Raw genomic sequence first — 27,397 nt, 5'->3', positions numbered from 1 at the left:
GGCTTTTTATATTCTCTGGGGACATGCAAGCCCCCTAATTACAGGTGAGGACATACATCACAGGGAGGGGTTGTGTTATAGGTAATACAGTAATGAGAGGGGGTGGTCTCGGAACATACATGCAATAGTAAGAGGAGGGATTGGGGGTATACATGTGATAAGATGGGCGGATAACTTAACTTTGGATGTCACAGAGTCAGTTTGGCCTGTTCCCTGACTCAACTGATAGAGATCATTATTGGTAGGGTGAGAACAGCTTGGTCGCAGGCCTCAGGGAGGAATAGTTTATTGTCCCCAGTAGCAGGGAGTGAGGCCTGCCATATAGTCTGGTGACTAACTGCTCTCAGGGAGGATGTCTGTAAGCGTCTGACCTCCCCCACATAGAATCACATCATTGCTGTCACACGCAAGTGAAATGTGGCTGAAGACCATCCAACAACAGCGGCAGCGGTACATTCACAGGGAGCTGCCAGAGGGGGGCCAGGTGCAGATGAGAACGTGAAGGGATAGCATCACTGATGCCAGATGGAGCTTGGAGCTTTTAAAAGCAGACAATCCAAAGAAGATGTTTACTTGTGTTTTATTGACTATGCAAATGTGTTCAACTGTGGATCATCACAAACTATGAATTGCTTTGAGAAGAATGGGATTTCCAGAATGCTTCACTGTGATCACATGGAACTCGTACCTGGGTGAAGAGGCAGTTGTGCAAACAACACGGGAATACTGCAGTTTAACAGCAGGAAAGGTGTGCATCCTCTCACGATACTTACTCAATCTGTGTGCCACGCGAATCATCAGAGAAGCTGGATTATGTGAAGAATGCGGTATCAGGACTGGAGGAAGGTTTACTGTCAACCTGCACTATGCAGATGACACAGCCTTGCTTGCTGAGAGTGAGGAGGACTTGAAGCCCTTGCGGATGAAGATCACAGATTGCACTGCCAGGGTGGATTACAACGAGTTATAAAGAAGCCATTTAAGGGAGGAGCCAACTAAGTCTACATGAAGAGGAGACACACTAGCTTGTGCGATCCAAAGAGAGCAAGATCCACACAGGATGAAGGGAAAGTATCAGAGCTTAAATTGCGAACACCCAATTTGTAAAGGCTATGGGGGAGAGGGGGGCCCCAAGCCCCTCGCAGAGGATTGAGTCAGATTAAGCCCTTGCAAGAGCCCCTCTAGCCACAGGCAAGGCTCTCAAACAGGATTACTATCAAATAGGGATCATTGCTATCATGGTTATACTGTATCAAACATGACACTGGATCAGTTGACCTCCCTCTTGACCCAACCTGAAATTCTTCTTCTAGGGGCAAGTATTTCTTGCTAGTTCCGTGACAAAAATTTCTTCCCTGGCCTTTTAAATATTCATAGTGGTGTTTTCATTCTTACCCACTATTTGTATTTTTATCTTTGTATTATTACCAAGGGGGGGGTATACATCAATCACTGAAATCCGTTCTCCCTTCCTCCCCTCCTCTCCATATTTTCCTCCTCCCCTCCTGTTATCGCTATTCCTATTCCTGTTCCTGGATTCCGTGTGTCCTGAGCTTTTTTCTTTTATCTGTACCTGTGCACATGATCCAGTCTAGCACGCAGTGAAAGACAGGAGTGGGGTCAGGATAGTGGAAGGTGAGGAAGCCTCAAGGAACCAGAGGAACATTATGTGTTTCATCAGTGCTATAGTGCGTGCGCACTGGTTGACTCATCCCTTCCTGTGACCGTTGTGTGAGGGGATGTCCCATTGTCTACAGATGGATTTTGGCTCTCTGCTCCGCCCCACCTCATGTTCTCAACAATATGTTTGTTTGTTTGGGGTCTTCTGATGCCTGTTACCTGATCCAGTTGATACCTCATGATCCCTTAGGCTGGTGTGCTTCTTTCATTTGGGTTTTGATAACAACTTGTTTAACTTCAAGCCTTTAAGATCCCAGATACTGTATCTTTTCATACCCAGGCACCACTCGCTTTCTTTACCACATTTGCTTAAGTACCCATTTGGCTTCAGCGATCTGATTACACAAATCATTTTAAAAGTGATTTAACCTGTGCAGCATTGGTGGTATAGTGGTGAGCCTACCTGTCTTCCAAAAGTAATTTAACCACGGGGGGGAAAAAAGGAAAGTGTTCTAAAATTGATTGTGGTAATAATTGTATAACTCTTCTTGATATAATTGAACTATAGAATTGTGTGATATGTGTATTAAGTGCCAATAAAAGTGTTAAAAAAAAGGAGATGACAAAAATTCTCACAACTGGGCCTATAATAGGAAGCATCCTAATAAATGGAGAAAAGATTACAGTTGTCAAGGATTTCATCTTGCTTAGATTCACAGTTAATGCTCATGGAAGCAGCAACCAAAAGATCAAAAGATGTTCTCAAGACCCATGTGTAGGCAACTGGACATCCCTTATGGAAGGGTGGTGGGGAGGAGACCATCCAGTCAGGGTGAAGTGTAGCAATGATGAAACATGCAACTTTCCTCTAGTTTGTAATGCTTCCCCCTCCTCCCCCCACCACACACACACTCTTATGATCCCAATTATACCTTACAAATCTGGCTAGACCAGAGGATGTACACTGGTACAGGTAGGAATTGGAAACACAGGGAATCCAGGACAGATGATCTCGTCAGCACCAGTGCTGAGAGTGGAGATACTAGAGGGTGGAGGAAAGATGGGGTAGAAAGGGGGAACTGATTATAAGGATCTACATATAATCCCCTCCCTTGGGGATGGACAACAGAAAAATGGGTGAAGGGAGGGAGACATTGAACAGTGTAACATGTGACAAAATGATAATAATTTTAAATTATCAAGGGTTCATGAGGGAGTGGGGAGCGGGGAGGGAGGGGAAAAATGAGGAGCTGACACCAATGGCTCAAGTAGAAAGCAAATGTTTTGAGAATGATGGCAACAAATGTACAAATGTGCTTGACACAATGGATATATGTATGGATTGTGATAAAAGTTGTACAAGCCCCAAATAAAATGATTAAATTTTCAAAAATATATCAAAAGATGCATTTCATTGGATAAATCTGTTCACAAGACCTCTTTAAAGTGTTGAAAAGCAAGGATGTTACTTTGAGGACTAAGGTACTCTTGATCCAAGCCACAGTATTTTCAATTGTCTTATATGCATGGGAAAAGTTCGATAGTGAATTGATGTCCTTTAAGTGTGGTGTGGTGAAGAATCTTGAGAGAACCATGGACTGTCAAAAGAACAAACAAATCTATCTTGGAAGAAGTACAGCCTGAATGCTCCTTAGAGGCAAGGAAGATGAAACTTCATCTCCATGTTATCAAGGCATGTTGTCAGGAGACAGCCGTCAGTCCGTGGAAAGGACATCGTGCTTGGTGAAGTAGAGGGGTAGTGAAAAAGACGAGAGCCCTCGAGAGGATGGACTGACATGGTGGGGTGCAGCCCCAGGCACTGTTGTACACAAGGTTGCTATGAGTCAGAACAGCTTAGCAGCATCTAACAACAACACGAAATCCAGAAAGGTCAAACACAGAGGCTAAATAGTGCTCCCTTGTCCGCTCCTCCACAGGACAGCACTTAACAACAGTGACTGTCTCAGGGCTGGGTCAGTAGGAGCCTAAGCTTTCTCCAGAATATGGACAGACAGGATGTTGCAAAGGAGGCTGGCATAGTAGAATACACTTTCAGAGATGTAGTAGCTCTGGGGGGTGACTAAGTGTGGGATACTAACATTGAGGGAAATAGAACTGGGACTTGTTCCCTGACAGGTACGGAGGGAATCTGGAAGGCCAGTGTTCCACAGTAGGAAGGCCGCCACTCCGGTAGTTGGAGATATAGTCCAAGTACATTTTCCTGCGGTTGTCTATCGTTTCCACAGTTTCTCCCCGTAAAGCTGCGCTGCCTTAAAGCAACCAAATGGTTGATTCTATCTCCCTATAGAAGCAGACATTCCTATTGGCTTCATTTCTTCCTGGTGCGACATCTAATCCCTCTCATACCTTTCTCCAATAGCAGATAGGCATAGGGAACTTTATCCCCAGTGCCTGAATTCAAAATGTTTGCCATAAGCATGAAATTTTGGCTGTATTAATTGGATCATCAAATTTTGCTTTGACAGCTTTCAATGTACAGGAAATAACCATGTCACCCATGTGACTCTTGAATTTTATATATAAAACAAAAGGGGGAATTGTGGGAAACAGAAAGATTTCTCCCAAGTCATCTCCCCCAAATATATGTTAGATTTAGGACACTGCTTACAGCTAATGATAAATAATTGTCAAGATACCTCCCTGGAGGCAGTCAGTTGCCAGACTACTGTCTGGTCCCACCACAGGTAGGCCCACTCCCTGCTGTTAAGGGCAATGGGCTGCTTCTCCCTAAAGGTTGTGGCCATTAGTCTGGTCCCTGTGGGTGGGTTTACACCCTCCTGATAATGGTTTCTATAGTGAGCCAGAGAACAGGTCAAACCTGCTCAGTGACATCCAAAGTTAGGCTGCCATCCTGAATCTAGGATCCCTCCTTCTTGTCACATCTATACCCCCAATCCCTCCTCTTCCTAGTGTGTGTTTATCCCTAGATTGTCCCCCTCTCTTTGCTATGCTACCTATAGTACAACCCCTTCCTGTGACGTATGTCTTTGCCTGTAATTAGGTGGCTTGTATGCCCCCCAAAGGTAAGGTGACCAGACGTCCTGCTTTTGGTGGGGACAGTCCCGATTTTTAACAATTTTCCCCCCATCCCGTGGCATTTTTTTTAAAGTCTCGAATTTTGGAAAGAATGCACAACAAGCTAGGGTATGCGGTTTTCGGCTGCCATGTGGCTATTTCGCCAGGATATGAATTTTATCAATGGTGTCCCGCTTTACCAATGTTAAAATCTGGTCACCTTACAAAGATATATAGCCCTGGGTTAGCAATAAAGGTCCCTCTTGGCCTCTCATCAGTTCTCCCTCTCCTTTCCCGTCCTCACTGCCCTGTTCCCTTTCTCCTTGTCCTCCTTCCCCTCCCCCTCTTTCCATGTGAACCACCAAGTGAGGATGAGGTTAGCATGCTACCATGAAATGTGTCTGACACCATTATTTCAATCTTTCTTTTATCTCTCATGCTCTCTATGATTTTATCATAATCTTTAAAAAAAACCAATTTATTAGGGACTCATACAACTCTTATCACAGTCCATACATATACATACATCAATTGTGTAAAGCACATCTGTACATTCTTTGCCCTAATCATTTTCTTTTTTTTTCCTCCTCTTTTCTTTTTTTACATTTTATTAGGGACTCATACAACTCTTATCACAATCCATACATATACATACATCAATTGTATAAAGCACATCCATACATTCCCTGCCCCAATCATTCTAAAAGCATTTGCTCTCCACTGACTTTATTATAATCTTTATATATATACTTTAACCATACAGTTGTGCCTATCGAACCCACGATTAGTTGTGGGGGGCTGGCATTTCCCCCACAACTAAGGCCAGGGTGTGGGTTGCTCACATGGAGTAGAGGTAAAGTCTGTCAGGGGAAACCAGCCTATTACAACAGAGGTGCAATTGTACAGCGATAATATGTAAAGCTCATAAGAAGATAGGAGAGAGAGTAAAATTAAGGAGTCAGACACATTTTATGGTAGTATGCTCATCTCAGCCCCTCTTTGTGGTCCCCGTAGTGGTGGGAGAAGAGAGAGGGGGAGAAAGCATGTCTTTATTGTCCTGGGATATTTATAGGTATCCCTAAGACATGCATATTCAATAGTTACATACCTCACAAAGTGGGTGGTAACCACAGTAAAGTCTTAGAGCTCACAGGTGAGGAAACCTAATACCTGCATTGGGGACAGGTATGAGGGGGAATGGGTACCAAGACGGGAGGAGATAATAAAAGAATGTCCACTTCTATAGGGAGATACCCTCAATCATGTGCTCACTTTAAGACAGCACAGCTGTTAGGGAAGAATCTATGGGAATAGTATTTAAAGCAGGATTATGTACTTGGACTTTATTTCTAACTTATCAAAGTGGTAGCTTTCCTACCATGGAATACTAGCTCTCCAGGTTCCCACTCCTATGTTAGGGAATATAGTCCTAGTCATATTTGCCTCAGTGTTAGTTCCCCAGAGAAGTCTTTGAAAATAGGGGGTTTACAAAAGAATGTAGGGGAGGGGTCAGGAGGTGGCAGGAAGAAGCGGTGAAGGTGATGGGCAGGTTTGCAAGAACATGCAACCTAAGTGCTTGACTTAATGTAGTGAGAAAAATGCAAATGCAGTTAGCCTAAGGTACTTTACTTCCTGCAGTCTCCATGGAATTTCTACACATTGCTCAAAGACAAACAGGTTGGATTTGGATGTCACTTAGAGGGGTCAGAGAACTCTGAGAGTCTTATTTACCTGCCAGTGGTGGAAAGCTGGGTCCTGCTATGTAGTTGGTCAACAAAGGCGTCCCAAGACTGGCTAAAGAACCTTACTGCTCTGTTTACAGTCAACAGTTGTTTCCTGTAGTTCCCTGAAACAGGAGTGAATGTAAAACCATAGATACATGACTCCCCAAAGTATAAAGTCCAAAGCCCAAGGAATATATTCTCCATGTATTCTGATTTCAAACAGCTTTTACGAATTTATTATTTTTCAAACAACTTTTTTTTTTTTACTGTCTTGTCTCCTTGCTATCTATTTCTTCCTCTAACTTGGAGTAAATTGGTGACTTCACAGTAAAATACCTGCATTTCAGGTGGCAAACAGAGCAGCGCAGAGGCCCAGAGGAAGAGTCCCTTGGGAGAAGGGCATGTGCCGTTTGTTTCTGCCACGGGCATGCGGAGCCCTGTCATCTGGCTCCTTCTCAGCATAGCCCCATTTGCTCTGAAAGGTTCTCAAGGTGCTGTGCTCCCTGCCCTCCTGTCCCACAGACGGCTACTTCCTTTGTGTGAGCCATCACACTCCTGGATTCCTGCAATAGCCAAGTCATATACTGCTGCCCTGCTTCTGGTCTTGACATTAGAAATGAATTAATTTAAAAAATACGGGAATGCTCCACATTTCCCCCTGAGTAAACCTGCCAATGTGCTGATGCAGCACTCCCTGATGGGTCACTAACACTTCCCTCGGGTCCTCAGGAGAAGACCCAAACTCTTTCACTGTGGTTAATGGAGTCTTCCATCATTTTACCCTTCTTTACCTCTCTAGGAGCCCTGGTGGTGAGTAGAGGGAGGCACAGTAGGCTGCTAATCTCAAGGTCAGCAGTTCAAAGCCACCAGCTGCTCTGAGGGAGAAACGAGGCTTCCTGCTCCGGTAAAGATTGACAGACTTGGAAACTCTTTAGGAGAGTTCTGCTCTGTCCTATGAAGTTGTTGTGAGTCAGAGTCGGCTCCGTGAGTGCGGATGACTTTTCCTGTTACATAGTTCACCGTTTCCTTCACTGTATTATCTGGCTTCCTGATCCACTTTTCATTTCATTTCTTCCTTTCTTCCAGATTTTGCCTGTGTGGGTCTGTCTGTCTGGATCATCCTGGTCTGTTAAAAGGAGAAGGTAAAACAATGGCTCTGCTACAAATGGAAACAATGCCTGTGTGTGGAAGATTTTATTTCACTCATGAGGGAACCAACAGATGTTCTGATTCAAGGGAGAATCTAAGGAACAGATCCTTTTACAGATCAGGAGTGTAGATATGCATATGAAAAGCAAGGCAAACACTGTTTTCCACAAAGCAGGAAGTGGGGTGGGTGTTCACTGAAGCGCTGCTGCCAGACTGGGGACAGAATTTGCATGTGGATCATTTACCTACAGAGTTGTAAAAGAGCTCCGGGGAATCCTATCAAGTGGAAGGACGTGCTGTAGACAAGTTATTCACCTTTCCTGTTAGCCCTGTTTCTTAAGGGAAACCTTTCTGAAAACTCCAAATCTGGATGAGGTGCTCTTTCTGACTCATCATATTTAACACACAAATATGTATACACACATATAATTAGCCGTTGCCATTGTGCCAATTCCAACTCGTGCTAACTTCTTATGTGTCAGAGTAGAACTATGTTCCCTAGGGGTTTCAATGGCTGGTTTTTTTTGTTTTTGTTTTTGTTTTGCACCATCCAATGACCGGTTCTCTCAGGAGCATGCATGTGCGCGCGGGTACCCACACCCACACCCACAGAGAAAGGAGAGAGAGAGAGAGAGAGAGAGAGAGAGAGAGCTTTTTTGAGGCAGGGACTGTGAATTATTCAAGTCTCTTATTATTTCTTCAGCGTGAACATCTGCTTCTAAGGCACACAGCATTGCTAGGGGCTAGTGAGAGGCACAAGATAAACACATTATGTATTAATGGTGCATTCATTTTACTCTCATATCAGGAAACTAATCTTCATTTCAGCAGGCACCGCTCTTCCCTCCATCCTCAATGTTTCTCCAGGGCCTCCTATTTCAAGGCCGAGGCGGTGGCAGCGGTGGAATAAGGTGTCAGTTCCGTGGGCTCTGCCTCACTGTGGCCTGATAGCAGAGCTGTCCCTATCACTGCTGAGACGTGTGAGCCCAGGGTTGCAGCCTGTGTCAGCCCATCTCTAGGAGGTTCTCCCCATTTTTTTTACCAGACCCTGTAATTTTAAAGAAAGAAATAAAAATGAAAGATGTTACTGCTAGATTATAAGGGTAAGTAAAAAAGTTTTACTATGAACAAAAACCTTTATAAAACAAAAAACATCGTATTTGAAGCTAGTGCTTTTCAGCATATCCTTCATCTAAATCTATACACATTTTTTTAAATTGCGAATTGAGTGAAGGCTTACAGAGGCTGTCATGGGGTGTACAGTCAACAATTCATGCACAACTAGTTTCTTCTCATTGTTTGCAACCCCTCGATGTACCATGGCCTTTCCTGCTTCCTCCGTTTCCTATGCCCACACTTGCCTCTTCCCTGACCCGTTTGAACTTCATCCTTGGGTAAATGCTGCCCTTCTGATCCCAAATGGCTGATTATCCTAGGGTCTCAGTACCATCCTAGTGCTATTTGCCCCCTCATAGACCTATCTATTGTTTGACTGAAAATTGAGTCATTTCCAGACTTGAGGTGATTAAAGACCACAGCATGGTGGGAGGGGTGGAGAAATCCACCAGTCTCTATGTGAGCAGTAAGCCTGGTTATTGTTTCATTGATTTACTTTTTAATGATTTTGAGTTTTGTTACATGTTTTCTCCCACTCTATCCAGGACCTTCCAATGTGATCTCTCTCAAAGCAGTTGGTAGTGGTGGCTGCAAATGCCCTTGTTTTTCTCTTTCATTTATCCATCTCCAGTGACTGGTCCCCCGCCTGATGACATACCCAAAGCCAGTGAGGGACAAGTTTCTACTGTTGCTTCTAAGGAGCATTCTCAGTGTATTTCCTTCAAGATGTAGTCATTCTTTCTCCGGGCCAATGGGAGATAAAACAAATGAACAAACTGGCTGCTTATGAATGGATCCTGACTCATGGTCACCTGTGTGTGCTGAGGAGGACTGTACCCCCAAAGCTTGGCAAGACTTGAACCTTACGCAGACAGCCAGACCTCTTGCCTGAGGTATCGCTGTTGGGTGATTCCAGCAATCTTTTGGTTAGCATTTGAGCACTTAACCCTTGGCACCACCCAAGGGACCAAACTCAATCCAAAAGACCTGCAGCCGTCGATTCCATTGAGCAGTACCCAAACTCTACCATGGAGTAGTCTGACCCCATGGGCACCTCGGGCATAGAACTGCCTCTCCATGGGGTTTCCAAGACACTTAACTCTTTTTTTTTTCCAGCTTAACATGCCTTTATTTAATTCTCTTCACAAATATTTAAATCAAATACAAGATGTTAGTTAAAACATTTCACTCTTTCAAAGGTTAATAGCCCTTCTTCCCCCATTAAACTGGGCATAAACTTTTCAACTCTCAAGGCCCAGGCAGAGTATGCAAGGGGTACCCCTTCCCCCCAAATCTACTTTACAAAACCACCTTTTCACCTTCAAACTACTCTTCATTACTTAATACATATTTCAAACTCATCTCTTTGGATGACTCTTTACCAGAGTAGAAAGCCTCGTCTTTCTCCCTCAGAACTACCGGTGGTTTCAATCTACTGACCTCGAGGTTAGCCCAATTTGTATTCACTACACCACTAGGGCTCCTCCATTGAATCATCGTGACTCTATAAAAGGTTTCTGAGGATGTAAATCTTTACAGGAGCAAATAGTCTCCTGTCCTTCCTGAGCAGCAACTGGTGGGTTTGAACCCTTGACTATGGGGCTAGCAAGCAATTCAACGCTTATCGGACAGCGCCACCGCGTGTCTCGGAGGATATAAAAATACGGCTGAGCCATCCGCAACATTGTAGCCGCGTGAGAAACGACTTGGATACTGGGCGGAACTAGCCTGCAGGGGCGCCACTGACACACCGCGGGAGAGACGCAGCCTTGACCGAAGTCACTGAGCGCTCAGAAATGGTTCCTGCAGGTCTGTCTCCCGGTCCTGAGCAGTGAGAAATAGAATCCTGCCGGGGGCCAGCAGGACGGGCATGAGCGCTGTTCCCGCGACCGCAGGGGCCTCGCCCCAGCTGGCCTCCCGCCTAGTCCTAGGCTGCACCGCAGCCGGATGGGCACGCGCTCCGCCGGGGCCCCGGGCTCGCGGCGACCCACCGGAGCCGGCGTTTCCCGGGCGCGGGCGGCTCCCCCAGAAGCTCCGCCCCGTGACGCGGGGCAGCGCCCCCGCAGCGCCCGCTTCCAAGATGGCGGCAGCGAGGCTTGCCCGGCTGTTGGGGCGGCGGTGACGACTGGCGGCAGAGCGCAGGTATGTGCACTGGGGAAGATGATGTGGGAGGCCCGGGAGGAAGATTCGGGCCATCGGTAGGTGAGAACTAGGCAAAGGAAACGGACCAGCGGGAGCTGGGAGGAGGAAGGGGTCCCTGGTGGTAGTGTGGACGGGGGCTGGGCGAGCTCACATTGCAAGGTAAAGCAAAGAACGCGGGAGGCGGCGGGCTGGGGGCTCCAGTGGAGCTGGGTTTTAACCCCTTGCTGAGCGCTGGCCACGCCCCTCCAGGTGAGTCTGCCCAGGTACCCTTGTGGGTTGCTGCCCCTGCCCTCCCCTCCTCCCTCTTTTCTGCATCTTCCCTCCCCCGTGCCTCCTGAGGTTCCCCAGCTCAGACCAGGAGAAGGTAGAAGAGGCGGGGACGCCCCCTTTCCCCGAGCTCCAGGGCTCTGTGCCTGCGGCTCCCAGGTGGTCATGCTCCCTCCAGCGGAACCAGCTCCGAGGCACGTGAAAAATGTTAAGGAGCCTGTTTCCTTCCCCGCTGGGCTCTCCTGAGGCCACTGCACGGTCCCGCCATGATTGTTTCACCCTCAGAAAGGCGTTCTTGGTCTGAGGGAAAATCTTGTCTCCAGTAGCTGCCCTTTCTCCACTCCCCCAAACAGGTTCCTCCGGTTGGGTTTGAGGTAGGCCCAGTGGCGGTGGTTAAGTCCAGTGTAGCTGCGGAAAGGAGGAAGGAGGGGAGTTCGTGGGTGAAGGGTCGATCTTTGACTTCGCACCCTTCACTTTTACTTCCCTGCTGAGAAGCCCAACTTCACCCTGATCCTGAGTTCTGCCCCTCTGTGGGTGACTGGTTCTCCTTAACCACTTCCGTTCCAGCCGAGGTCCAGCATTGCCATGGGAGTGCTGGATGAAGCCTTCCTCTGTTCTCGGGGGCATCTCCAACTTTAGATAATGCCTCACAGTTCTGCTCCCCCGGGACCCTCTGAAGTCCCCATGCCCCCCAAGAAGACAGCTTGAACTTAGGTGAGTCTATCTTTCCCCTCTAAGGTTGGAAAGGGGGCTGTGTTGACACGCTTCTGAACTGGGCAGAAAGGTGTGAACTTCTGGGGGTGGGAATGGAGAGTAACCGGTGGAGTAGCTCTGGAGTTATGAGAGCAGCACTGGGGCTGAAGCTAGCAGGTAGTGGGGCTCTTAATGGTTGCATCCTCCCCTCCTTCACACGATGGTACGAAACTAGCCCCCTGCCTTTCTCAGCGCTGCCCCACTCCAGCCCCCGCAGCCTGGTGCTCGCTGTAGCTCTTTTCATGCCTACCTTAGAACTCTCTTCTCTTCTCTGCTCCCCAGACCCCTCCCAGGATGTTGTGGCGGCTGCTGGAGCGACCCTGCACGCTGGCCCTGCTTGTGGGCTCCCAGCTGGCTGTCATGATGTACCTGTCACTGGGAGGCTTCCGGAGCCTCAGTGCCCTATTTGGCCGAGATCAAGGGCCCACTTTTGATTATGCTCACCCTCATGATGTCTACACCAACCTCAGTCACCTGCCTGGGGTTCCTGCTGGCCCTGGAGGCCCTCCAGCTCCTCAAGGCCTACCCTACTGCCCAGAAAGATCTCCTCTCTTAGGTGAGTGTGGAAGGAAGGCCAAGGTGTTGGGGCAGGCACCAGGTGGGAGTTAGAACAGAGTTTGTGTGACCAAAAGGCTGGCTGGTTTGGTGGCCGAGTGGGCTCTGAACTTGAGCCCTTGATTTGGGCCATGTTCAGTGGCCTGCCCACTTTGGACCTTTCCTGAACCTAAGCTAAGGATCCTTCCCCTTGTGGGTGACTCCTGGCTTTTTAGTTAATTAGAAGCTCTTTTGTTCTTTTCATCTGCCAAATGTGGCTTCCAGCCCTTGTGGGAACCAGAAAGATTTCTCCCAAGTTGTCTCCCCAAATATATGCCAACCCCAAGACGTTGCTTGCTACACGTGGTAAATGACTGCACACCAGGAGGTCAACGAAGGCAGGTCAGAGGTTATTCTCCTTAAAGGGTATCAGCCATCTAGAGCAACCAGACTTAAAGTCTGACTCACCCTAAGTAGGCCCACTTCCTTCTGACATTGTTCCCTTGGAGGAGTGCCCGAAGGTAAGCCCAGGACCACTCGAAGATGACTAAGGTTAGGCTACTAGACTGAGTCTAGGGTCTGCCCATCTTGCCACATATACACCCCATTCCCTCCCTTTACCATTGGGCCTACCGAACCCGCAATTAGTTGTGGGGGCTGGCTACCCCCCCAAGCCCCGAGAGGAAGCAGAACGTTATGAAATCCTAAACTGAAAAAGTAGCTAGCCCCTTGTAGGCTCTGCAGCATTGCCTAGTGTGGGTGTCCCCAACATCTGAGACGTTTCTGAGTGAGCCCCAGGGGCACTGAGCCTGAGAAGCACCAGTACTCCTAGGTCCTGGTATCCAGTCCCTGACCTTGCCATCCCTCCCGACAGTGGGTCCTGTGTCGGTGTCCTTTAGCCCGGTACCCTCGCTGGCAGAGATTGTGGAGCGGAATCCACGGGTGGAACTGGGGGGTCGGTACCGCCCGGCCGGGTGTGAGCCCCGCTCCCGGACAGCAATCATTGTGCCTCACCGTGCCCGGGAGCACCACCTCCGCCTGCTGCTCTACCACCTGCACCCCTTTCTGCAGCGCCAGCAGCTTGCCTACGGCATCTATGTCATTCACCAGGTACCCCTCACCCTCTTTCTGATAAGCCACAGACAGATGGCACTCCCTTGTCATTGACTGTGTCCCAGCATCATTTCAACTGAGTGGACACTTGACATTGCTCTACCAAACTCAATCCCCTTGTGCTGGTCTCTGGGTGTTCCTGCTGCCCTGTGCGTTCCCCTGGGGTTTCCTCTGTTCAGTAGAAAGCACACATTTGGAGATGGTCAAACCCGGGCTCAAATTCTAGTTCTGCCAGTGGTTTGCATGTGGGGCCTTGAGCATGTTCCTTAAAACCCTGACAGTGAGGCACCTAGCTGTCAGTCCGTAACCCACACGCCACTGGCTTCCCAGGGGGGTGGGCAGAATTGAGAGGCGGTGGCAGTGGCAGCAGCACGTTATGCATCAGGGGCATTGTGTTTGCTGCAAGAAAACTTGCTGCACGAGGAGGGGCTTTGCCTTTTCTCTGTTCTCCTTGCTTGGCAGCCCCTCTGATCCCCCTTTCCTCTTCGTACTGCAGCCCTCTTCCCCGTGCTCCCTGCCTACCCACATGGGCTGGGCCCCTCCACTGTCTTCCAGGCCGGAAATGGAACGTTTAACAGGGCCAAGCTGCTGAATGTTGGGGTGCGGGAGGCCCTGCGGGATGAGGAGTGGGACTGTCTGTTTCTGCACGATGTGGACCTCCTGCCAGAGAATGACCACAATCTGTATGTGTGTGATCCCCGGGGGCCCCGGCACGTCGCTGTTGCCATGAACAAGTTTGGATACAGGTAGAAGGTGTGGGGGGTGGGCTGCTGAGCAGGAGGGAAGCCCACATCTAGTGGGAGGGTGGCTGGTTGTGGCTAGGGATAGCTCCCTGTGAGACTTGTGGAACCCAAGCCTCTCTCTCCGCAGCCTTCCGTACCCCCAGTATTTTGGTGGGGTCTCAGCACTCACTCCTGACCAGTACCTGAAGATGAATGGCTTCCCCAATGAATACTGGGGCTGGGGTGGCGAAGATGATGACATCGCTACCAGGTCAGCCTTCCTGCTGCCATATCCCCACACCCCAGCCTGGACCCTTGGCCTCTAGGATCATTCCTGGGGGGGCCAGTGCCCTTCAATACTGCCACCACCACCTCTGCATTAAGCCCATTTATTTGCATTTAAGTATTTTCAGTCCAGACAGATGGTGCTTTGTATACTGTTTACTTTCACTCCCAGGAGCAGAGGGAAGATCAACAGGACATAGTTACATAGTATCATGAGTCCAGCAGCGCTAGACAGGGGCAAGATGCCAGCTTCCTCTATAGTGTGGGAACTCCTGTGACCTGCAGCCTCAGCTAGCCTCCTTTCAGTCCCATGCTGTGGCCATTTGGGCATGGTATGCCAGCCAAATCCATTGCTTCTCCTGCCTTTGCCTCCTCTGGGTGCCATCTCTGAATTCTCATCAGTACATGTGTACATTTTAATGCGACCTTCACTTCCTGTTGCTTTCACTGTAAGGTTGGGGTTTCTCTGCAGGTCTTGCCGACCTGATTCTATTCTTATTCCCCCGAGGGTGAGGGAGGGAGTCATCCGGGCAGCTCAGCCACTATTCTAAACGCTGCTGGCAGTTGTTTCATCCTTGTCAAAATGGCCTCCCTGTCCTTCCCAGACTACAAGGACGGCTCCTGGCAGCCATGCAGACGACAAAGGTCAGAGGTGGCAGCCTACCTCTGTCAACTGTCTTGACACCCCAGGGGGCCCGGCATCGGGCCCTGAGGGTTTAGATTCACCCATTCTCTGAGCTGTTCTTGCTGACCATCTGGCACCTTTATGCCTAACCGGTTGGTTAAGTTGTCTGGGTCCAGAAGCAATGCAGTCCCTGCTGGCCTCAGTTCTCATTCACCTCAGCAGCTTTCCTCCCCGGCCACGCCCTTTTCCTTTAGGGTGCGCCTAGCTGGGATGAAGATCTCTCGCCCTCCCACCTCCGTGGGACACTATAAGATGGTGAAGCACCGTGGCGATAGAGGCAACGAGGAAAACCCTCACAGGTAGGAGGGAGCCCCCCCACCCCCCGAAGTGTTGCTGGACCTTCAGTATTGAGTGCCCCCAGGGTCAGGGTTACTTTCCAATCTCTACCCTTCAGGTTTGATCTCCTGGTCCGAACCCAGAATTCCTGGACACAAGATGGGATGAACTCACTGACATACCGACTGTTGGCTCGAGAGCTGGGCCCTCTCTATACCAACGTCACAGCAGATATTGGGACTGACCCCCGGGGGCCCCGGGCCCCCTCTGGTCCCCGTTACCCGCCTGGTTCCTCCCAGGCCTTCCGTCAAGAGATGCTGCATCGCCGGCCCCCTGCCAGGCCCGGCCCTCCAACTACTGCCAACCACACAGTCCCCCATGGTTCTCACTGACCCTTCCCCCCCCCTCAATCATGAAACTAAATCAGAGGGGTTGTACTCTCCCCTCAGGGCCCTCACTCATCTGTAGAGGGATGTGGAGCCTGAAATGTAGTGCTGTGCTGGTGGGCAGGGGCTCCTCCTCACTGCGGGACTGGAGCTGGGCTCCACTAGGCCCGAAGGGTCACCTGCCAGTGCTTATGACTGTGAATCCTGATGTCATGATTTTATGTGACAATTCCTAGGAGTCCCCTGTCCCTAGGGTAGGAGCAGGGCAGGACTCCAAGCCCCTTCCTCTTCCATGGATAGAAGAGAGACGTGGCTTCTCCCGGGCCTCTTGTGAATATTTATTCTATTTATGGTTCCGGGAAGCGTGTTTGGTGAAGGAGCCCCTTCCTGGGCATTTTCGGCCAGTGCTGGAGCTGCTCCCTCTCCTGACCCTGGCTTGGGGCTGGAATTTTGATATATTTTCTAATAAAGGACTTGGTCTCGCCTTTGCTCTCGTTTTCTGCATCCCATGGACCCTTCGCCCGTCTCTGCCTCCACCGGTCCCCATGCACACGTGACAGCAATGCCAAACAAAGCTGCCCTCCAGGACTTTTATTGTCACGCCTGGGGCGGTAGGGGCAGGAAGAGGTGCGAGCTGGGGATCACCTGTCAGGTTCTGTGCCCAGGGCACGAGCTGCTGCCTGGCGCCCACTCTCTATACAGTCATTGACAGCCACCCCATCGTAGGAGGCGCCGGCCAGTGTCAAAGGCAGCCTGTGATCTGCCAGGAACTGGGCGGCTGACTCTGGAAGGCAAGGGTGAAAGAATGTTTGTTACAGGCAGCTGCCCAGTGTCTTCGGTCTGGCCCAGTGCCGCTGCTGCCCCAACATACCTAGTTTTTTCCAGTGGCCTAGTGTATACTGGGGAATACAATTCTGGGGAGAGAGCAACAAAGTGGATTAGCTCTTTCAGGCCTCTACAAACATCCCAGTCCTTGCCATTCGGTGGGGGCAGCTAGAGGACTTGATCCCAACTTACCTTATGGAGGTGGACCAAGCAATGACTGGGGGACTCCTTTAGTCCTAGCTGTGTGGCAACTGCATTCTCTGCCTGCTGTTGGAACAGCTGCTCAGATAAGCCTTGGCCACCAGCCTCTTGCATCTGTAGCCAGGAACCTCCCAGCATCACCTGGGGTGGGAAAGCATACTCGCTGTGCCTACTCTGGGGCACAGAGAAGCCTTTTCAAAGTCACCACTAAGCAAAGCTTCCCCTTCTTACGGTCACTCTGAGGCCAGGGGGGTTCCCATCCTGCTCAGGGAAAGCTACGGAGTCATACACGATTCCCAGGACACCAGGGTCTTCCGAGGATGGCACCAAATGTCCAAATCCCTGGGGGGAAGCAAGAGATGAGGCCAGCAGGGCAGGGGCTCTCTCAGAATCCTCATCTCTTGCTCAAGTCACACCTGGACAGGCAGATTGGCTCCGTGGTACTGCAGGTTCACCACAGCAACGGACACGGCTGGGATGGCGCACAGCGCACGAGCCAGAAGGGCCGCCTCAGCAGGGAGCAGATGGCTGAGCACTGGGGGAGGGGGGACATGCTGCCTTAAGTCCCTGGAGGTGACTAGTGCAGGGCATGCTGGGGTCCTGCTGGCCCAGGAAGGTACAGCGATTGCGCCATCCTGGTTAGAGACGGGCAGGAGGAGGATACCCCATCATTACCTGAGGCTGGAACAGCACTGATAACATGGTCAGCCTCCAGGCTGCTGTTTCCTAGAGACACCTAGGAGGATGAGAAAACATTTGGGAGAATGGGAATTTGATAGCTGAAGACTCGCTGCCTCACCCCCAGTAGCAGCAGGCACTAGGTGTTGACCAGCCTGGCATGGAGATGAGCTCTGTGATCTATGCAGTCACTCTCAGATCCAGTCCAGGAAGTGGGCAGTTCAAGGCCAGCATTGCCATTCCAAAAGGCTTAATGGAGCTGCGTGGCTCCTCTATCCACCAACCCACTGAGTACTGTCTCTATCGACAGACTGAGATCAAGAGTCTTAAAAGAAGGGCCCCCATTAGGCTGTGGTCACTGGGGTGGTCCAGGGACAGCTTCAGGGGCAGGAAACAGTGAGTACCTGTCTCCCAGGTCTGCTGAAACCACATATATGGAAGGAGATATTCACACATGGGCTCATTACTCTCCAGAGAACTCCCCTACCTTCCAGCGCCCTTCTGGTTGGAGGCTGAGCCCTTGGACTGGCTGGCCTCTGAGGATGCAGACCCCCCTGTTAGTCAGGTGGGTGGCAAGAGCCTGGGGCAATGTCTCCAGCCCTCCTCGGAGTGACCATTGGCTCCAGCGTTCAGCCCGAGCCTGGCGGATGAGTGCAGAGTCTGGCTGTGGGCTCTGCCCTGTGGAAGAGGAAGTGGTGAGCAATCCTCAAAGGGTATCCCTTGTAGCCCCAATGCTTCGCTCTGGCAGGCCTTAGTATCACCAACCCTTGAGTCAACCTGCCCTCACCTGCCCCCAGAAGCAGCCCCAGTAACACAGAACGATGGGTTTGTTCTGCTTGGAAGAGGCTGGGAAAGCAAGACCTGACGCTGAGCTCCCGGCTATCACCAGCAAACACTCCACGGCAGAGACTGTCCATGGCAATAGATGCCACCTGGAAGGTGAGGCTGGGGCTGAGAGGTCACAGGATAAGCAGCATTGACTGTGCCTCACTGGCCCTGTCTGGAAAGGAGAGGAAGTGGGGCAGGGTTTGGGCTGGGAACATTCCCATTGTAACACGGGCTGGAAAGGAAGTAATGGCGCTCACCCCAACGCTAGGTTTGGGGGAACCCTGGGAGTGAGAAGAGGGCATTCTTATATTATACAGAAGAGCCCTTGGGTGGTAGCTTTGAGTAAGGTTCAGCAGCTGGTTTGGGAGGGGAGGGGTTTGGGTAGTGTCACCTCAGGTCCAAGGCGGCGCTGGGCAAAACTGTGCACAGTCTCATCAGGCTCTTTGCCCCGGGGCTTGGTCAACTCCCTCAGCCCAGCCCAGAACAGAGGCTTGGTGAAAGGGGGTGAAGGGCGGAATAGCCCCCTGCATGGAGGAAGGCATCATGAGAGGATAGGATCTGCGGAGGTCACGTCCATTCATTGGGTCTCCCTGGGCTGAGGGCGGCAGGGCTGACAGGGACTTGGGAAGATGGCAAGTCTGTGGGTGGGGGACAAGTGGGCCAATGCACAGTAAGGAAATGATGGCCTTACCTGAGGCCGGTAGGCAGGACGTGCAACGCACCTCCTACATACAGGAACCTGTTCTGGGCTGCCGGGTGGTCTCCCCGGACAGGCAGCACTTCGGAATCTAAGCCGAGCTCAGAAACCTATTTTCAGAAGGAGGCCACGCTAAGAGAAAGGCTGACCCACCAAGTATACATAATCCCCCTCAGCCCCACTTCCCAGGGAACGCCCATTCCCAGCCCCTCGCAGGCACTCACTCCCTAAGCCTCTCACCATGAGCAAGGTCCGGGCTCCCAGGGCGCCGGCGGGCCGGATGCCTCGGGGTCCAAGCTCAAAGATGGCTCCATTCGGCCCTCGTACTGAGCGGATCCAGCCTCCTAGACGCTGGCTGCTCTCCACAACGACCACCTGGGTACAAGGAGCCGCTGCAGCCCACAGCCGTGGAGCCAGGTTCCGTGAGGGGAAGAGGAAATGGGGGACACGTGGGAATCCCTTAAAGGGGCGCCCATTGGCGGGGCACTCACCTTGGGAGGGTTGGGGGCCCGGCTCAGGTGGTAACTGGCAGCCAGGCCGCTGATGCCTCCGCCCAGTACAACCACGGTCCGGCCCATTAGGAAGCTGGAGAAAGAGGAGTTTTATGGACAAACAGACCAAGGAGCCCGCCCCGCCACTGCTTTAGGGGAAACCAAGTCGGCGCTCGCAAAAAGGCTGCTGGAATAGTGTGGCCCCAACTCAGGGGTAGAACTCACTCAGGAGGGGTGGGCAGGCACAGAGAAAATGAGGGACGAGGAGGAGGCAGCGGTCTCAGCCCCAAGACCTCACCCCGCCGAGGCTCGGCGGGGCGGCAGATAAGGCCACACCCCCGCTATCTGCGGGCGCAGGGCTCGGGGGGCGACTCCCGCTCACGCCTCCTACCGCCAACAAGCGCTTCAATCCCACCGCCGCTACTCCCGCCCCCCAACTTTTCGGTCCCTCCGACTTTCCGTCCAACCTGCTTTCGCGCACGCGCCGCACCTGCTCTGCGTTTGGATTGGCAGGTCTCTGAAGGTCCCGGATCACAGCCACTAATGAAAACACGACTCTCCTAGCAAGGGCGGGACGACGGCTGTCAGCAGAAAGTTAACTCTTTCAGGGCCCAGTCGGAGTGAGCGGCAAGGGACAGAGCCCTCCCCCGGGCCAGAGCGGGCGGAATCCTGGAGCTGGCATTCCCCGGGTCAAGTTTCCCAGGCCCGCCGAGGGTGAGAGCCCGGGCCCCACGAGCTTTGGTTGTAAAGAGGGGATAGTGACACCCGCGCCGGTCCTCGGGGAGGCGGCTCCATAAACAGCGCCTTGATGTTAGCAACAGGCCGGGCCTACGGGAGCCAGGGCGACCCGGCAACGTACTCAATGTTTGTCAACAGGGGTCCTTGGGTGCCTCGCCCTCCAGGGGCAGCCCCCATTGTGCCTGGCCTTCCTCTTCCCTTGCAATACTAAACCTCCTCTGCTAGCGCACACATGGGTCTCTGTGGTCAGCTGAGGGGCTGGATGAGAATGTAATGCAGCTTTATAATTACGGGTCTGGAAAGCCGACTCTGGTGGGGTCAGGTTCTCACGGTTATGATATAAATAAATCTTAATATATAGTCTCATGACTGAACACGGCCCCTCTAACCCCCCCCATAAAAAAAACCCTTCAATAACCCTCCCCATAAAGGAGTTACCATATAAATAATTTCTCTGTCTGGCCCTGCACAATGACTAAACGTTATCTGCAGATAAAAGCCACAGTTACAAAGTTGCTCCTGAGGACTTGTTCCAGTGTTGGGAGGGACCCCCTCACCTCTACAGGTATCAGCTTATTATCTCTCCCCTCCCCAAAGGCCGAGAGCGTACTGGTCTGTTCAGAGGGGGGTACTGAGGGTGAGGAAGCAACCCAGGTCTCTATTTCCACCCCATACCACCCTACCCTCCAGAGAAGACTACAAATAAGGACATCACCTTTTCTTAATAAATTTATTCACAAAAAAAGTGAGACTGCAGAGGGACTGGGGACTGTACAGGGGCAGGGGTCTGGTGAATTCTGTACATGGGGCTAGGAGACGAGGGAGCCTCCAGGTGAAGAGTCTGTCTTAATAAAAAAAATAACGGGAGCTACAACCTCCCCCTCCCCCCTCCCCGATTAAAAAGACACAAAAATAGACGTCTCTGAGGTAAATGGGGAGTCTGGGGCTGAAGGGTGTCACGGGATTCACAGGTGCTGGGGCTTAAAGGGAGTGTCACAGGCACCGGGGCGGCTCCTGCATTAGTTGGTAGAACAGCACGTAGCCCTCACTGGATGCCACCTGGTTTTCACTGACGGGGGAGACACGAGAGTCATTGTAGACATGCCAACCAGTCTGGCATCGGCACAGGGCTGTGTAGTGGCCATAGTGGACACTACCCGAGTGGTTGCAGAGGGCGTACAGCTGGTACACAGGGCTTCCTGTAGAGTGATAGATGGGCACATTCAACTCTTGGAGCTGTTTCTCTTCTGGGGTACCGTAAGACCTTCCCCACAGACTCACCTGCTTTGTCACTGGCAAAATCACCTAGGCTCAGTCGCTGCAGTGGGAAGTCAACACCTACTGAACTTTTCTTGATGGAGCCCCGGGAGGCAGAAAATCGATTCAGATCTGAAGCTGTGGTTAAGGAGCAATTGGGAGGCTGGAGGGGGTGGAATGGGGAGGAGAACCCTAGAATCCTGAATGCTATCCTTCTCCCCTCCTCCAACATCCACTGGGAGCATGGTGGAAAAAGGCAGGATGACAGGTTTTTCATAAGGAAAACTTGATTCCTAAGTCACCAGCCTCTGACAACAGGAAGAGGGCAGGACCTAAAGGGGGATTGGGAGGTGGGGGTGGGTGGGTAGGAGTGTGCCCAGGAGAAACCAGATTTTGGATACGGAGCACGAGGATTCTGGGGAATCTCTGGACTGTCAACTTTTTGGTACTTCGTGTTTTCTGCCGACATCGGTCACACACCTGAATGAATATCAAGAAGCATTAAAGCAGTGGTTCTCACCCTTCCTAATGCTGAGACCCTTTAATACAATTCCTCATGTTGTGGTGACCCCTCCAACCATAAAATTATTTTCTTTGCTCCTTCCTAACTGTAATTTTGCTACTGCTATAAATCAGGCTACCCCTGTGAAAAGGTCGTTCAACCCCCAAAGGGGTCAAGACCCATAGGTTGAGAATTGCTACATTAGAGGAATGGGCTCTTCACCTCAGCTGACTTTTCTGAAACACACACAAACTCACCACGCTCCCCATTACTTGTGTTCTCTGGGCCGCTTCCCTTTGCCCTGGGAATACTAGTACATTCTAAGGCTTCAACGCAAACCCAGATGTAAATACTATTTCCCCAAACCCAGGGACCATGCTGCCTGCTTAGCCCGATGGTTCCCACCATTCCTGTATAGCCCCATGAACCACACATACGGGGGCGTTCTCCGACTCCAGCTCTTCTTCCTTGGTGAAAAGGCTGAAACAATCCCGCAGAGACACCTTGCCCCCAGCAAATCCTTTCTGCGGGAGAAGAGGAAGGGCAGGTCAGCAGGGCTTGCTTGAGGTTCCTTTTCCAAAGCTTCTCACTCACCCAGGCTTCCATGCTGCTCAGTCACCCTCAGGGCCCCTCCCCCACTCGGGAGGAGGGTAGCACTGGGCCACAGAACCCAGGGCCCATCCGCCCTTGGAATCCTCTGGAATCCCACCTTGGGGATGGGCAGGGACAGGTCACAAAAAACCTCGAAGGTCGTGGAGCGATACCCACAGGCTTGGCACTTGAGGCAACTTTTCAACTGGCCCACAAACAGGTCTGGACACAAGCAACGGGACAGGAGAAAAAGCCACTGTCAGACGTCTCAGACGCTTTCTTGGAGTCTCCTCTTTTCCACGGCCACCCCTCACCCTGCCCCTTCGCCCGACTCTCTCCAACACATTTAATAAACTCTTCACGTCAGTTCCACATTTGCATCACCCACTCCTGTTTCCACCCCCTTGGAGAGCATCCATGTTCGTCTTCTATGCTTGCGTGCCCCCCTTGGCGCTGCCCTGCTTCATACCCACAATCTTGCTGTCCTCTCGCTCCAGGTACCGCTTCCACATTAGGTTGGCTCGGTCATCATCACTGCCAAGATCAAGGGGAGCAGAGAACAGCCATGAGACAGCAGGACCACTGAATGCCCCAACCACTTAAATGATCCACAGAGCTCTGTTCCCTTCCTGCTCAACCACTCCTGCCCCTTTCCCTGCACTTTGAGGAAGAGTCAAAGGGAGTAACACTTCACAGAACTTTCTGGGGAAAACCAAGGTGAGAGGGGAAGCGATGCAGACATGGCTTCATCCCAGGTTTAAATGAATGAGTCTCCGTCACCTTAATAGGGTGACATCCTTAGCAGGCTTCTCTGTCTCTGCCTGCACTCCGCAGGCTCCCTGCTTTCCCTTGCCACTGCCACTCAAAACCATTTTCTAGGCTACAGGAGTTCCCTGGACCCAGAATCCTCAGTTTTGTCTAGCTCAAGAAAAATGCTGCTGTGGAACATCGGAACTTTGCGGAGAGGAGGGAGCGGGAGTGACCTTTACCTTAGCTCAGGATCTTCCAGCAGAGCCCCTGTCCTGCGGGGTGGTGAGGGAGCTGGGTTGTTGGCCAGGATTGCGGGAGCCCGGCGGCCTCGTCGGTTGATTTCCAGATGCAGCCGCTCCATGAGGAGCTTCAGGAATTCTTGGGCATCTTGCTGGCTGTAGCCAGACAGAGAATATGGGTCACGGAGCTTCTCCTAGCCCAGACACTGCCCCCTGCCCAAACATCAGTTCTCATTTTCTGAGGACATCTCAGAGCCCGTGCATGGCCTACATCGGGTTGCGGCAGAGGGCAAGCTTATACCCTCAAGCTCTCCCACCTGTATCCAGAGAAGGAGGGGACGTATTTCTGGAAGACAGCTCGGAACCGAGTAGGATTCACAGCTTCGCAGGAGTCAGGGTGCCACAGGGCACCAATCACATCTGCAAAGGCTATTGGGTAGGAGTGGGGAAAGGAAACAAAGGTTAATGACGGAAGAGGCCAGCAAGAGGAGACTTGGTGGAACGTAACCTCTAGGAAAACAGGCATGGGGAAGAGTGGCTACAACTGCCAGATTAAAGGGCTGAGGCCGCCAGCACTGACAGGTGAACCTGTACAGGGAAGGGAAGAGGGGGCATGAAAGCAGGGAGCAGGAGTGGATGCCCCACCTTCAGTGAGCTCTTGGGCTCGGCCTCCTCCAGGCACCTCTTGCCGAAAGTCCCTTCGCAGACAGAAGTCCCGAAGAGGCCGAGTGCTGCTCAGACACTGTAGCACGGCATTTAGGAAGCACTGGGGAATGGTATGGACATTGCTATTATCTCTCAGACCAGTGCCCTGGAAGTGCTGGGAGAGCTTCAATTGCTCTCCTTCCGCACCCCTCCCCAAGACAGTAGCCCAGCCCCCCCACCCCATTTCTTTGGCTTTCCTTTTGGAGAGGAGGGAGAGAAGGACTTACCGTATTCCCCAGGTTCCGGAGGCCAACATGACCAGAGCCGAGGAGGAGTGTGTGATGAGCCTGGGAGGTCAGAATACAGTCAGCAGGTTCCTAAAGAGCCTACCTGGCACTACCACCTTTCACCAGCATGCTGCCCACGGCCGCCCCACCCCGACATGCCTCACCACCAAACTCGACCCTCTTTCCCTCACTTAATATTCTGGTCTCCCTACCTCACTGGCCATGAACAGTAAGCCCATCACAGCTGAGTGGACCACGGACTGAGCCATGGCTGTCCCACCTGTCCCCCACTTACTCCTCTGCCCAGCTAACCTGCGTTGCAGCTCCTGGGGCAACTCCCCAAGCACTGGCATGGCTGCCCAGGTGCTCCCCACCCCCACCTTACTGCTCCCAAGACCCCCTCCTGCCCCCGTGGCCCCTTCCTGCACCCTCTCCTGCCGGCTCCCAACTGCGACCAGCCTAGCTCACTTAGCTGGGGAAGAGGCAGGCACGCTATCTCAGACGTTCTGAGTCCACCCCTCTTCAGCTCCAGAGATTAATTAGGCCTCAGCAGAGTCCGAGGGGAGAGAGTGCAGCAGGGGAAAGGCGGAGCCCGGGGACTCCATGATAAAGAATTCCAAATAGTTGGGTTAATTCCCTGGGGACTCCACACATCATGCTGGGGAGCCATGGGCAACCCAGAAATGGGTCTATGAGGCTCAGTGGTACTTAAGGAAGGCTGAGAATAGTGGAAGCGAGAGGAAGAGAGGGGAAGCCATTTTTGGACAAGAGAAGCTGGGGGCGTGGAAGATCATGGGCGCGAAGGGCCAAGTGTGCTGGCTAGTCCTCACCATCTTGTCTTCAGAGTAGAAAGGCTCAGAGGACCGGGCAGATATCACATGGAAGGAGCCATGCGAGGTAGGGGGCTCCGTCCGTATGCTGAGCAGGGTGGGGGGCCCGGGAAAGCCCCCTAGGCGGCGGAGGGAGGTGCTGCGTCTCAAAGTGGGTGGCTCAGGGCGGAGCGCCAAGCGGCTCAGTGCGGCCCCCAGCTCCCCAGCACCACGATGCCCTCCCATGGCAATCCCCATTGGGCGCAAGTCCCCACTGCTCACAGACTTGGAACGAGCGAGGTTGGTCCTGGACGGGAGAGGCAGAGCCACGGCTGGTGGTGGTGAGCCGGGCAGGGGAACCCCATGATCTGCCCGAAGAGGGCCTCTGGACCGAGAGCCGGAGGCTCGTCCCTGCCCCAGCTCCAATTTCTTGAGCCGCTCCTCTGGGGGGCCTGGCCGGGGAGGCAGAGGTCGTAACACAGAATTTGGCCCAGGGGCTGGGTTGCGCCGCTCCTTGCTGCGCGCCCTGGGCGCAAGTGGTAACTTGGATCCCACCCGGGGCTGGACGTTAACAGGTGGCTCTCGGGTTCGGCCCAGGCGGTGCTCAGAGGCTTGGGGCATTGTGGACACCACAGGCTGGACCTGGGAGGAGAAGAGATGGTCAGCGTTTGAGTATGCAGGGCCATGGGAACTAGGCTTCCTTCCCTAGAAACCTGAATGCGCTCTGCGCCTCTCGCATCAGTGCCTCCCTAGTGCCTGGGTTGTGTATAGACTTAGTATCTGCTGAGTATACAAATGAGTGGTAGCAGCCCACCGCTTGACCCTTTCTGGTCTCCCACAGCCTCCCTGCAACACAGCTTTACAGAAAACCCCGTGGTGGTTCCCATCACCACCGTCTTTATTCTCTGAAGACCTGCCTAGTTCAGTGGGACACGCCCCTAGTCACGTAGGACCTCTGGTCAAATGGGGGTGGTGGTGTGGAGGTAAGGATAACAGTCCACCCTCGGAAACCTGCCCCTCCACGCAGGCTGCAAGCAGCCGATTAAAGGGGGGTAGGGGGGCGACTTGCGATTCCCTCCCTCCCCCACCCGAGCTCCGACGTGGTGTAGGGCTGAGTGGGCACTAATCAATCCGGGTTGGAGGGCGCACCACTCCGTGACCCCTAATATTGGCTGCACTTCTGCTACCCCAGCAGGGCCCAAACCGGGTCCGCCCCCCTCGAGGGCAGAAAGGCCGAGGCCGCTGATTGGCTACGGGGTCCGGCGGCGTATTTCCCCTGGATCCAGGGATGCAGTCCCGTCAGCCCAGTTCTCCCTGGCCCCTCTGGGCCCCACCGCGCCTCTGCCTTTGTGGAGAGCGTCCTCCCGGGGCTGGGGCAGCCTTCCCTCAGTTCCCCACGCCATAACGCCCGGCCCGTACCTGTCCCCCGGTGAGGCGGCGGGGAAGGCCAGCCGGGGCCAGGCCCCAGCTCAAAGCCACCCCCTCCTACCCTCGTGCAGCCCCCCCGCGGGCCGGGCTGCAGCTTTAGCCGCAGCTGCCACCCTGATCGCTCCCGCCGCAGGCGCCGCCGCCATCTTTGTTGGTCCTGCCCGGCGCGGGGCCACCGGCTTCACTGTCTCTCAAGGCGCCTGCGCACCCACACGCCACCCACCCGCCCGCTTCCTTGGCGCTTGCGTGAGCCCGCCCCCTTGGCTCCGCGGTCGACACCATGGAAACGCGGCCAACGTTAGACCAGCCGTTTTTCATCTGCCCAGAACGAGTTTTAAAGCCCCGCTCCCTGAGGCACTGGTTCCTGGCCCCTCATCTCCTGGTTTGCAGGAATGCGGGTGATGCAATCACAGGATGGCCCCCAGGCTGGCCGCACGGACGCAGGTGGGCCCTGGCCGGCGGCATCCAGCCCGCCACAGCGGTATCCAGCCCGCCCCAGCGGTGCTGACTGGGCACAACCCCCTCCTCTGGCTTTTTGCAGGCCAACGCAGCAGAGCGCGGCGCAGCTCAACTGGTAGAGGGCAAAAGGCGGGCCTCGGCAGCAAGGAGAGCAGTCAGTTCCC

The 27,397-nt window shown here is 52.6% G+C and overlaps 3 protein-coding genes across 6 annotated transcripts; 1 reads left to right on the top strand and 2 right to left on the bottom strand.

Annotated features, from left to right (window-relative positions):
• Nucleotides 1-10,710: 10,710 nt before the first annotated feature.
• B4GALT3 (beta-1,4-galactosyltransferase 3) lies at nucleotides 10,711-16,287 on the top strand. Its single transcript, XM_075563895.1, has 8 exons — nucleotides 10,711-10,787; nucleotides 11,622-11,768; nucleotides 12,090-12,363; nucleotides 13,216-13,451; nucleotides 14,010-14,200; nucleotides 14,325-14,447; nucleotides 15,341-15,445; nucleotides 15,541-16,287. The coding sequence occupies exons 3-8, from the start codon at nucleotides 12,102-12,104 to the stop codon at nucleotides 15,812-15,814; spliced, it is 1,191 nt and encodes a 396-aa protein (XP_075420010.1). The 5' UTR covers nucleotides 10,711-10,787; nucleotides 11,622-11,768; nucleotides 12,090-12,101; the 3' UTR covers nucleotides 15,815-16,287.
• On the bottom strand, nucleotides 14,589-19,983 carry PPOX (protoporphyrinogen oxidase). Of its 3 annotated transcripts, none has more exons than XM_075563873.1 (13): nucleotides 19,754-19,869; nucleotides 19,529-19,622; nucleotides 19,278-19,412; nucleotides 19,032-19,147; nucleotides 18,732-18,864; nucleotides 18,300-18,512; nucleotides 18,000-18,185; nucleotides 17,510-17,570; nucleotides 17,251-17,369; nucleotides 17,066-17,176; nucleotides 16,826-16,975; nucleotides 16,680-16,722; nucleotides 14,590-16,592 (listed from the first exon to the last, which is right to left on the bottom strand). In XM_075563873.1, exons 2-13 carry the CDS (start codon nucleotides 19,613-19,615, stop codon nucleotides 16,450-16,452), a joined length of 1,497 nt encoding a protein of 498 aa, XP_075419988.1. In that variant the 5' UTR covers nucleotides 19,616-19,622; nucleotides 19,754-19,869; the 3' UTR covers nucleotides 14,590-16,449. The 3 variants fall into 3 exon arrangements, with proteins under 3 accessions (XP_075419998.1, XP_075419988.1, XP_075419979.1); XM_075563864.1 differs by having other exon boundaries at nucleotides 14,595-16,592; nucleotides 18,000-18,190; nucleotides 18,300-18,444; nucleotides 19,754-19,983; XM_075563883.1 differs by lacking the exons at nucleotides 19,032-19,147; nucleotides 19,278-19,412; nucleotides 19,529-19,622; nucleotides 19,754-19,869 and having other exon boundaries at nucleotides 14,589-16,592; nucleotides 18,000-18,190; nucleotides 18,732-18,855.
• Nucleotides 19,984-20,982: 999 nt separating this feature from the next.
• Nucleotides 20,983-26,960, bottom strand: USP21 (ubiquitin specific peptidase 21). 2 transcript variants are annotated; one of them, XM_075563848.1, is made up of 12 exons: nucleotides 26,766-26,960; nucleotides 25,368-25,988; nucleotides 24,538-24,597; nucleotides 24,251-24,371; nucleotides 23,923-24,034; nucleotides 23,606-23,761; nucleotides 23,086-23,150; nucleotides 22,735-22,838; nucleotides 22,463-22,549; nucleotides 21,925-22,003; nucleotides 21,548-21,655; nucleotides 20,983-21,465 (listed from the first exon to the last, which is right to left on the bottom strand). In XM_075563848.1, exons 2-12 carry the CDS (start codon nucleotides 25,965-25,967, stop codon nucleotides 21,260-21,262), a joined length of 1,698 nt encoding a protein of 565 aa, XP_075419963.1. In that variant the 5' UTR covers nucleotides 25,968-25,988; nucleotides 26,766-26,960; the 3' UTR covers nucleotides 20,983-21,259. The 2 variants fall into 2 exon arrangements, with proteins under 2 accessions (XP_075419963.1, XP_075419971.1); XM_075563856.1 differs by having other exon boundaries at nucleotides 25,629-25,988.
• Between the last annotated feature and the right edge of the window lie 437 nt (nucleotides 26,961-27,397).

This window comes from Tenrec ecaudatus, chromosome 1, assembly GCF_050624435.1.
Source record: "Tenrec ecaudatus isolate mTenEca1 chromosome 1, mTenEca1.hap1, whole genome shotgun sequence".
In the NCBI taxonomy this organism is placed as follows: Eukaryota; Metazoa; Chordata; class Mammalia; order Afrosoricida; family Tenrecidae; genus Tenrec; species Tenrec ecaudatus.
This window is presented reverse-complemented; position numbering and strand designations above follow the sequence as displayed.

Excerpts from the sequence above, each read along its gene's own strand:
- USP21 (XM_075563848.1), bottom strand. The coding sequence starts at position 25,967 with ATGCCCCAAGCCTCTGAGCACCGCCTGGGCCGAACCCGAGAGCCACCT. Across the intron at positions 22,839-23,085 it reads AGAGGACAGCAAGATTGTGG|ACCTGTTTGTGGGCCAGTTG; the intron begins GTATGAAGCAGG and ends GCTTGTGTCCAG. Across the intron at positions 21,466-21,547 it reads TTTTGCCAGTGACAAAGCAG|GAAGCCCTGTGTACCAGCTG; the intron begins GTGAGTCTGTGG and ends ATCACTCTACAG.
- B4GALT3 (XM_075563895.1), top strand. The coding sequence starts at position 12,102 with ATGTTGTGGCGGCTGCTGGAGCGACCCTGCACGCTGGCCCTGCTTGTG. Across the intron at positions 13,452-14,009 it reads GCATCTATGTCATTCACCAG|GCCGGAAATGGAACGTTTAA; the intron begins GTACCCCTCACC and ends ACTGTCTTCCAG. Across the intron at positions 14,201-14,324 it reads ATGAACAAGTTTGGATACAG|CCTTCCGTACCCCCAGTATT; the intron begins GTAGAAGGTGTG and ends CTCTCTCCGCAG.
- PPOX (XM_075563873.1), bottom strand. The coding sequence starts at position 19,615 with ATGGGCCGGACCGTGGTTGTACTGGGCGGAGGCATCAGCGGCCTGGCT. Across the intron at positions 19,413-19,528 it reads GGGCCCCCAACCCTCCCAAG|GTGGTCGTTGTGGAGAGCAG; the intron begins GTGAGTGCCCCG and ends CCTTGTACCCAG. Across the intron at positions 16,976-17,065 it reads CCCCTGGCCTCAGAGTGACC|GTGATGCTGGGAGGTTCCTG; the intron begins GTAAGAAGGGGA and ends TTCCCACCCCAG.